Source organism: Chaetodon auriga, chromosome 5 (genome assembly GCF_051107435.1).
Source record: "Chaetodon auriga isolate fChaAug3 chromosome 5, fChaAug3.hap1, whole genome shotgun sequence".
Classification (NCBI taxonomy): Eukaryota; Metazoa; Chordata; class Actinopteri; order Chaetodontiformes; family Chaetodontidae; genus Chaetodon; species Chaetodon auriga.
In genome coordinates this window covers 18338242-18348491 of record NC_135078.1, presented here as the reverse complement: position 1 = coordinate 18348491, position 10250 = coordinate 18338242, and the positions used below count along the sequence as shown (strand labels likewise).

Sequence of the window (10250 nt, the reverse complement as noted above, 5' to 3'; positions counted from 1 at the left end):
TCATGGGAAAGGGATTTCACATTGGGTATAGAGGAGCTGCAGGGGTTCTGTTAATTTGATGAACAAGCACTAAATCTGGAATATCTGTGAATACTGGAGTTTTACATTCTGGCAACAGCCATTATATTGTATAATGGTGTTACATTTTCTATTCATGAGAAACAGCTCATAAAAAAACTCAAATTATTTGCATTTTTCATTGCTGTGGAAGCTCCTTCAGAGTTTTTCTCAGTTTCTCCTCTTCAGTCTTATATTCACCCTTTGTCAGAAAGCTGCCCACGCACAACCATGTGATGTTTTTATTAAAGAAGTCAGCAGGTCGTCAGTTTTTTCGAGGAAATCACATTCTCTGCTGACATCACGGAGGAGGGTGCTGGTGCAGTCGTTATTATAGAAACTGAATAATTGAAAAAAATCAGTCCCTCAGCCGTAGTGATCAGGCTCTGAGCCTCATCCACTGCACATGACAACCTTTTACGACAGTCCAACGGCAATGTGACGTAGGCTGTAATGCGACGGTTTATCTCAGGTCTCTCCAGCTGGGTGAGTCTGACACGTGTGATTAATGTCTGAATACAGAAAACCGCCACACAATTACGTGGTAATGCATTTAATAAAACATGAAGCCTGAACATTTAAGTAATGGTTGGAGCTTTGCGCACTCTTTAACCATTTATTGCAACAGTAAAATTTGGCTGTATTAATTTGGCTGATGCTCAAAAATGAGTCTGAGCTAGCGCGACACAGACTGTCACTGAGCTCAAAAACCCTGCTGACAGGGCCTGAGATACATGTTTGAACAGCATGAACATACATTAAAGGAAATACTCAAACTTCAACATTTTTCCATCTAAATGCAGGTGGAAACTAGAGAGATAGAGGGTGTTAAACAGGAAGTTGCACAACAGCAAGGATGCACTGCTCAGCATTGTTGCATGCAGATAGAATAGCTTCATATGGGCCATTTGATGTTAAAGATTGCGGACACACAGCATATGATTGGATGTTATTGTACTGTACTTCACTTCCTGTCTGCAATACAGCCAGGCTCCATATTGCTGATATCCTAAATGGACAAAAAGAATATAGATGTAGTGATTAACAAAAGCTATGAGACTTCTTTTGGGGAAGGCCTTTGGCTTAACTTTGAGGTCCCTCTCTGTCTTTATTCCTACTTATTGCTGCTGAGTTCAACATAGACATAGCCAGCACACTTTGATCCAGGAGTAAACCAAAAGTTACCATAGAAATGTAAAAGCTTCTATTTTCAGCCAGGAAAAAGACCTCTTAAAAGGGCTGATTGTAGGAAATTATAGGAATCAGACAAAGGAGCACAAACGACACACTATTGAGTATAAGTGGCCTCTGCATCTTACACAGTGACTCATCAACATCCAACGTAGTTGAACACCTGGAAGGAAACCAAAGTACGTTGAGAAGTAAACACACACACACACACACACACACACACACACACACACACACACACACACACACACACACACACTAACCCTTTTTGCATGCTGGAACACACTCAGGACACACTTTTTCAAGGTAAGACTACAGCGTTTGACCAAGTTTGAACTGGCAACTTTACAAGCTGCTGTGCATTACTCATCTCTATAGTCGATACTGTTGGTTACAGCAGAGAATGGACAAAGCTATAGTCATCCTGGCGTCTTCTTCAGTGCATCTGTTTCTGTTTTCGTCCACATAGTAGGAGGAGGAGTGCTCACATTTGATATGCAAAGGCCTTCTAATCCCCCAAGTGCATCCCAGTGTGCGCACATATCAAAGCATGTGTTTTTTTTCTGGCAGAATGTGCCTACTATCACTTTTAAAGCCAAACTGAGTCACTCTTCTGCCTGCAGAGAACTTTATGAGAGAAGCCGAGGTTTAAAGATCCCCGATGTCACTCCAGCTTAGACTTATTCCAGAGCTAAGTCCGTCCACGCACACAAGACTTTTCCCACTGTCAACGTGGCATTACAGACGAGCAGCTTTGTGTGGGTGATACTGAAAACCAGCAGTGTCATAAACATTTTTTTCACACGGCAGTGACACTAAGAACATCAAGTGAACTTGCACTCTTAGCTTTATGAACTCCACAAGGTTTTCTAATTAGCTCATCTACGTAGGTGCTTTGCTCACAGAAGTGTAGAAAGTTCCCATGAGGCCAATAAAGGTGATCAGCGAACGTTTGCTGACTCACAGACGAGATCCTGACCTCAGCTGAATTTTCACTCACTCTGATCGCGGTAAGAGACGAAACTATATCAGATCAGGAAATGTTTTCAGGGAAACTCAGAGAATCTGTCACTTCCTATTGCTTGCTTGCAAAGAGCCAGCAGTCTGTTATTAATTTGGTTCAACTCACTGCATCCATCAGACGGAGATGCTGCACTTCTGTTCAGATGTTAGGACCAGGGGTAAAAATGCCCTCGAAGGCCAGAAAACTTCACATCAACAAGGAAATCTATTTCTGTCTGACTGAAGCATCCATTCCAGGGGCCATTACTGTCAAAACACGCGCACTCAGACCTGGAGGTGTCATCATGAATAATTCCTGCTCCCTCCTCTTGTTGGCTACTTCCTGCTCTGCTTCTGTCTGTGTGGATATGTTTATGCATGAGGCATTCATTATTGAACTCTGAAGAGCACGGATATTCTGAGTGAACATCTAAAGGGATGACTCAAAACATCCACGTTCAACTTCCATCGTTACGTAAGCTCAGGAGGTGAGGAGATGTTCGGTGTTCCGGCTCAAACGCTCATGTGCAGAGCAGAGAGGGTGCAGCCGAAACAAAAGCCAATCAGTAGCAAAAGCAGAAGTATGTCACGACACGTGTTCTGATTTTCAGCAAGGAGAGGCTGTGCCAGATGTCTTTCACGCAGCCTTCATTGATTTCCGACTCTCACCAAATTGGTCAGCGGTTGCTTGTTTCCATGGTTACAGTCAGCGAATGTGAAAGGATGTCCAAGAACGATTGTAGTTACTTTGCCTCAAAAGCTCTGATGCAATCGCTGACATAGTATGACCAACTCTGCCACTTCATCAGCCTGTCTCTCCCTCTAGCTGCATGTCACTGTTCGGCAGTGTTTCCTCCCGTGTTACCTTACCGCCCAGCTGGCCTATCTCCTGATCAGGGCCCTCGTTTGTATGCGAGGTAATGTGTGCCTGTGTGTGCGCTTGTGTGAGACAAGGTCAGCCACACTGCACAGTCAGTCATCTTTGCTATCATTCATTTATCACTGCAGGAGAAAACTCAGCAAAGGCGGTGCCATTGGGGGGGGGCCTTGAAGCAGAGCATAAACAACTAGACTGTAAACATGCCCTCTATCGTGTATCCGTATCTCTCTATGTGCCCATTTCCTGCTGCAAACACAAGCTTAAAGATAAAATACTTGCTTTGACTTGGACCAGTGCACAGATACGAGTGTAATTAAGTTTAATCCAACCCTCGCCACACTGTACAGTGCATGAACTCGACTCATGCTCATTACACATGAAATGAGCACAAAGTTCATTTTCAGGTTTGTCTAAATGCATTTAAAACTTGTTCTACATAAATTGCAGTAAAAATCTCAGAACATCCTTGGGCAGACAGACAACACTGAAAATTAAAATGGGTAAAAACAATGAGAAGGACAAGGTTTTTTTTTTTTTTTTAGAAAATGCTCTTTATTATTAAATAAATAAATACTGCACTTTTCTTACACAATAAGTTATTCTGGACATTTTCTACCAAGGTGATAATGGCTCTTAAGAGATCCTTAAAGGATCCCTGGTACTGTTTTTTTTTTTTTTTTTTTTTTTAATATCATTCTCTCCTCCTGCCTCCCTCATCTCCTCCCTCATCTCCCCCTTCAGTTCCCAGCTCAATGTGCTGAGTCCATCTGTCAGTAAAGAGAACAAATCACAGTTTTTAAAGTTTGTGTGATGTCACATCCCTCCCACTCACACACACACACACTCACACGCACACACACGTACATAAACAGCCTAACTCTGCAGCATCCACACACATTAGCAAATCATTTCTCTGCACTGCTGAGCTGGCTGTGACACACGCTGTACATCATTTACAATATTCCACAGTCTCGCTCTGGTTACATTCAGAGCACCAGTTTATGCATCATCTCTATAAAACAACATCATCTATACTGTACACGTTTCAGCTGGTGCCAGCCCAGCTTTTGTCTTTACTTCCCAAACATCCCTCTTCCCCCCTCCCAAAAACATCTGGGGTTCACATTCGTACCAACATACTCGTTCCAACAAGCTCAGTCTTTTCCTCTCTGCCAGCAATCAACATACAAATCAGCCCTTTACCATCCACTGTCAATTGTGCTACATATCATTCCCCCATCCGCAGAGTCCGTCTGTATTATTTTTTCATCTGCACCTCTGCTGAGTCACGAAGGTGCGACAGTGTAGGAATGTTAATTTACTTTTCACAGGTCTGTCCTCAAACTCGTCCTTCCTGCACAGATCCTTCCGAATCCTGGTTCCACTGCAGCACTGCAGTAGCACAATGGGTAGGTTTATCTGTTCAACTCTGTCCAAAATTGGTGTAGGTTTAGCTGCATCTCTGCAGAAGCATGTTGAGGGAGTACACCATGCGTTCGCGGAGGTCGGTGGGACAGCCAGACGTCAGCAGGGAGCTGAGTTTGAAGGTTTTGGAGACGCGGTCCTCGTTGATGTACGTCAGCATGTACTCATCCCTCTGGCAACACAGGATGATCTTGGTGTGGTCGTGGTAGAAGTTGATCTTTGGAGATAAAAAAAATAATTATTAATTTATTCTCCAACACAAAAGACCATTGCAAGTTATCATTTTTCTTATTTGATTTGTGGGCTACCCCGCCTCCGAGCATGCCCAGCAGTGTTTCCTGTCTGTGTATTTACCTGGAAAGTGCCATCGTTAAAGAGCATCATGAGGGCGCGGTCGGACTTGAGCCACTGCAGCAGGTAGAGTCTGGGCATGTGTGCATCCGTCATACTACCCAGGTCCCCGCCCTGAGAAAAAGTAACACATCAGGATTAGACAGGCTGGAACATGAAGGATACCATTTCTAATGCTTCAGGGGGTGGAGAGACACATAAAAGCACAAGAGAGGGGGAATAAAGGTATTTTCTTACATCCATGAGGTTCTCCTCCATGTAGTGGGAGAAGTACTTGAGCACAGTCACCTGGCCCACAAAGTGTTCAGGAACCTCGCACGTGGGGAAGACAGAGCGCTGACCCAGCTCTGCATAGTAATGGATGTTCCTGAAGGGATGGAAGGAAATAAAGGAGATAAACGTTAGATAAAGTGTCACGCAACCTCTCAGATAAACATTTACTGCCTTGACATTTAAAATCCACTCCTGACAGAAAATGTTGCTCTAGCTTGAAAACAGTGAAGGTGACAGCGGGAACATTAGCAAGTAACATTCATGTGTTTTCCTCACTTTCTGGTAAAGAAGAACAGTAATGGAATCAACGTTAACGAGTCGAGCCATCCCTTCACTTGGGTACTTATCTCAAACCACTAACAGGTTTTTCAAAGTAGTTCTATGTACTGCAGCATGCTTTAACAAGCCACCTCATTATATGTAGTGACTAATAACTTTCAAAGTGAAGGAGGGTGGAGTGTTGTGAAAGCACAGAATAATGCATACTTTCTGTCTGGCAAGAGGCTCATGTGAGTGCCGTTGTTGAAGAGAACTCCCACGGTGTGATCAGACAATTGGTAGCCAAAGCCGTACTTGTTGGAGTAGTCCACCCATTTAGTCACCCATTGAAGATTGCAGGTGTTTGAGCCCTGAGGAATGTTGTCTGCTGCAGGGTGAGAACACAGAGGAGGAGGATTAGACCGCAGTTACAGGGAAGATTTAAAGGCACGACAACCTTAACTGTGCAACCGCGTCCAATCCGTGACTTTGCTAAAGCACCCAAGAGCTAAGCTAAACTTTGAAACTTAACCGTAAATCGTATTAAGGTTTTAAACATCAGCTATGAGCCGGGGGGAAATTTGGGTGTGCATCTTTGAGAACTAAGACGTGGAACATGAATCTACACATACTCCTTAGTCATTGTGCTTTGATTAGCTCTCTCTGGACATTTCAAGGTCAAATACAGATAATGAGCTTTAGCTGTATCATGAGACCTCTCAGTGTGGAATCATCTAATGAATTACTCCATTTACTGTATAGCTCATGACTTTGGAAATCGACTCACCTTTAGGCATGTTCTCCAGACATCCCCTCAACACACTTGCAACAGTCTCGGCCACGCTCCCTGTTGTGCTGTCTTCCAGGCCTTTATAAGGAACAACAGGTGGTCATTTGGTATGCTGTCACAACGGTACGGAACAAGAAAACCCTCTGCACTGGTCAGATTTCTCTATCGTCTCTATCAATGCACTTATTCATCGTATGAAATAAAATCCATTCATGTGTCTCTGAGATCACTGTGTGTGTGAAACGAGGTGAGCTAACTCACATTCGCTGCTGCTGCTGCAGCTCCCCAGACTCCCTCTGACGATCAGACGGATGGTGTCTCGCGTCGTCTGGGACTGGCTCTCTGTTGCCGGGGCAACGGGGCTCTCGGCAGATGGCGGAAGTAGACTTCCATTCTGAGGTGGGAATCGGTGACGACAGGGGTCAGAATGTGCGAGTTTAGATCATCTCTTCCTACTATGACTCAGCAGTCACCCACAGATTCAAAGTGGTTGGCTTGAAAGGTTGAAAATAAGTGCTTTTAGTTTGCTCTGGAACGGCGCTTGTGATGAAGTTTAGTGCAGCATCAGAGTGAGTCACTGGATTCTCCTCAACAGGGTAACTCAAATCTGCCCGTTCATTTAATGGCTCTGTGAATAACGTAGCTGCAACATCACCGACACTAGATATCCTGCTTTGTGTTGAATAAATGGCCGCTTACCTCAGAAATCTTTTTGCTCTGTTGTTGGCTGATGACAGTTCTCTCCAGGTCGTGCTGCAGTTTGTAGATCTCCTCTTCCTCTTTGGTTAACTTATCTATCAAAGGCAATAATGAGAACACAGACAAATTAGAGGGTGATCTTTTTAGCCGGCACCAACATAAACTGACACCAGAGCAGTACGGGAGGTGAAATGTGCCTGCAGTCGTCTCATAAAGGAGATTTAACAATGCCTCTTGTAGCAGCCCTAATTTTACAAAGCCAAAGATAACTGGCTGATGTGACAAGTAGCGCTTGAAGTGGCACATAAGTGGCTTAGTGGTTGCTGTAACACTCACTCAGAGTCTCGTAGTATTTGACCTTGTCTCTCCTCCCACCAAAGAGCGCAGCGGCAGCTTTCTTGAAGAAGCTCTTGGCGGGACTAGAGACGTGGAAATCTGGTGCTGAATGGCAACAGCTAGCCGGCAGACGCTCTGGACTGAAGCCCTGTGGAGAACGAAAGTGGGTCAGTGTGCGGCTGGTGGGAAGGGGGTCACTGGCCTCCGCCTACAAAGTGACATTTAGAGAGAGACAGGCTGCCAGAGTGAACAGGCAGATAGAGAGGCGAAAATGGGGTCTAACCTGTGTGAAGAAGTCATGCCTCAGAATGTGTTCCAGGTTGGGTCTGTCCTCTGGGATCTTCGCGAGCAGGCTGGCAATTAACTGCTTGGCCTGTGGCGACAAGGAGGAGGGCAGGGAGTAGCGCGCCTCTCTAATACACCTGTATGTCTCCTTCAGGTTGGTGGTTTCAAACGGTGGCCTGCCCAGCAGCATGGTGTACCTGGAGCAGGACAGAGCACCAAAGTGAGCAGATTTCCATCACTAAAAATCTCCTAATGCTTCATCAGACTAGCAATTACAGGAAAAAAAGGAATGCACTAGTCCATGAAATATGACGCTAATGTGTCTTTTTGAACTGATTATCTGCAGCAAATAATAATCAATACTAATTACTAAACCTTTTAAGCAGCTAATGGTGAATTTACAGTTTGCCTACTCACATTACACAGCCCAGGGCCCAGATGTCTGATTCACAGCCGTGGCCCTGCTTGTTGAGCACCTCAGGGGACAGATAGTTGGGAGTTCCACAGATCGTCTTCCTCCTGTTTCCTGCTGGCTCCAACTTGGCAGCCAGACCAAAGTCCCCGACCTTCAGCTCCATCGACTCACTCACAAAGAAGTTACCTGTAGGGAGGAAAGGGGAACGAGATGATGAGCACTTGATATTCAACCCAGGATCAAAGGCTGAACACTGCACGGACTGATTTAAAGAAGACAGCTGCATCTTAACAACTGTGCACAAAGCATCTGAGCACTGTAGTGTCGCTGTCGCGTAAAGATTCCTTACCAAGTTTCAGGTCTCTGTGAAGGATCTCTTGTTCATGCAGATATCTCAGCCCAGAGACAATCTGTCTTAGATAATAGCGCACCTCTGGCTCAGTGAGCACCTTGCGAGCCTTCAGGATATGGGCTAACGACTGCAAAAAGACAGAATAGAGAGAAGAAAACGGTTATAGGGCTGTTTCCTGAAGTCTAACTATTGCACAGAAACACGTATTCTCTCTCTGTGACAAAAACCTCATTCGACTTGATTTTCTTTAATCTCACAAAAGTGCCAGGAGTTATAGAAATGTGCTCTATCTTACATTTAATGTAAGCTGATTTTCATAAAGTGGGGGCAGAATCTGAACACTGCCTATGTCCTGCCTCATTGACTTTAGGTGCAATGCAGGTGTTTGAAACACAGCGATAAAACGGGATAAAGAGCAATGCTTGAAGGAGTAGCACTTACTTTTCTGCTGCAGTATTCCAACAGGATGTAGATGTTCTCCTTGTCCTCAAAATGGTGATAAAAGTGCACGATGTGTTTGTGGTGCAGTAATCTGTGCAGCTCAATTTCTCTGTCAATCTAACGAAGGGGGAAGAAACAAAAATGATTACAGGTGTAACTGAAGGCATTTTTGTGACAACTGTCCAGTCATGTCAGTGCGCACAGGCACCGGAGCTGCGCGCTTACCTTCTCCCGTTGGTGAGGTTTGGACACGCGCGCATGTGGGATGATTTTGGCTGCATAAACTTTGCTGGTGGACAAGTCGGTCATCTCATAGCATTTAGCAAACCCTCCCTGGAAAGAGGAAAAACACACTGTTAACTGTGCTGGCTCTTCGGGTTAGGTGGTAGATCCACAAAGTCGAGAACAGACTCTATGCTTGCGCTACCTTTCCCAAAACTTTTCCACGGCAGTAGCACTTCCCCGTTACAGGATCGGTGATTATCCGGGCCATCTCTGAGGGGCCACTGCGTTCATCCATTCTCTTTCGGCGAGGTTCACAGGACCTCTGCGACGGTTCACACATGCTGCTGCTGCTGCTGTTTGTCTGTTGGGGCCCGCTGTTTCTCCGTACTTCCATCAGAAGCGGTTTACCGTCCCACACTCAGAATGCAGCCCGGAGAGTCCGTCTCTGAGACTTTATACTCTGGCACCCACCCCACCCCGAGTCTGCCGCCCTCTCCCTGACGTCACGGTGTGAAATGAGAGCATGAGGTCTGCTTGATATCGATTACCTTGCATGTACATGGGTGTCGCTGACGGCACAGACATGAAATCAAAGGGAATAAAACAGCGCGTGGACTCTGTTATCTAAGAATTCACGATCAACTGCATCACCAGCCGCCGTCCACAACGACAGCGAAGGCAGACATGTTCCGCAGTTTAGGTTTTGCTCATAAAACCTGGGGAGGGAACAGGAACTTTTACATTTCAGGTGCAAAACATTATTCAAGGTGTTGGAATTCTGAGACATTTTTTCGATCAGGTATCCGCTATGCAGAGGACAAGCATTATCTGTATTCCAGTCAGGCTCATCGCCTGTGTTTTCGCACCGAACTCAGCTTGAAGCACTAGCACCCTCAGGTGGAGACTTTGGACACAACTGTGCTGCAATTCGTCACAGACGTGTGAGACGTTATCGCACTGTGTATTGGAGTGTGAGCAGAGGTGTGAGTAGAAAGGATGTAGAGGTGATAATACATTGGAGGATTTGTGTTGTTCTAGTTTGCAGAGGCAGTATGCATAAATGAACTACTAGAAAAATGACAGTATCGTCCTTCTGTTCGCTGCACAACCCCTCAACCTTGCTTTAACTAAAGCAAATTTAATCCTCGTCTGTATCAAAATAAAATCAGGCATACATCACATAGTTCATCAGTGTGCATGAAAATGCTGCATCTCGCAATGCTGATAGAATCTTAATTTTGACATGAAACCAAAAACAAATCATCTGTTC

General features: G+C 45.0%; 1 protein-coding gene across 2 annotated transcripts; it reads right to left on the bottom strand.

Annotated features, from left to right (window-relative positions):
- Positions 1–3728: 3728 nt before the first annotated feature.
- plk2b (polo-like kinase 2b (Drosophila)) lies at positions 3729–9485 on the bottom strand. Of its 2 annotated transcripts, none has more exons than XM_076729812.1 (14): positions 9183–9485; positions 8981–9088; positions 8756–8872; positions 8312–8441; positions 7965–8148; positions 7546–7744; positions 7263–7410; positions 6927–7021; positions 6489–6621; positions 6225–6305; positions 5666–5822; positions 5144–5273; positions 4910–5020; positions 3729–4772 (listed from the first exon to the last, which is right to left on the bottom strand). In XM_076729812.1, exons 1-14 carry the CDS (start codon positions 9372–9374, stop codon positions 4581–4583), a joined length of 1977 nt encoding a protein of 658 aa, XP_076585927.1. In that variant the 5' UTR covers positions 9375–9485; the 3' UTR covers positions 3729–4580. The 2 variants fall into 2 exon arrangements, with proteins under 2 accessions (XP_076585927.1, XP_076585926.1); XM_076729811.1 differs by having other exon boundaries at positions 5666–5825; positions 9183–9484.
- Between the last annotated feature and the right edge of the window lie 765 nt (positions 9486–10250).

Bases quoted from the DNA above. Each gene is read 5' to 3' on its own strand.
- plk2b (XM_076729811.1), bottom strand. From the start codon at position 9,374: ATGGAAGTACGGAGAAACAGCGGGCCCCAACAGACAAACAGCAGCAGC. The intron at 8,442-8,755 runs GTAAGTGCTACT...GTCTTTTTGCAG, and splicing joins TGGAATACTGCAGCAGAAAA to TCGTTAGCCCATATCCTGAA. The intron at 5,274-5,665 runs GTATGCATTATT...CCATCCCTTCAG, and splicing joins AGCCTCTTGCCAGACAGAAA to GAACATCCATTACTATGCAG.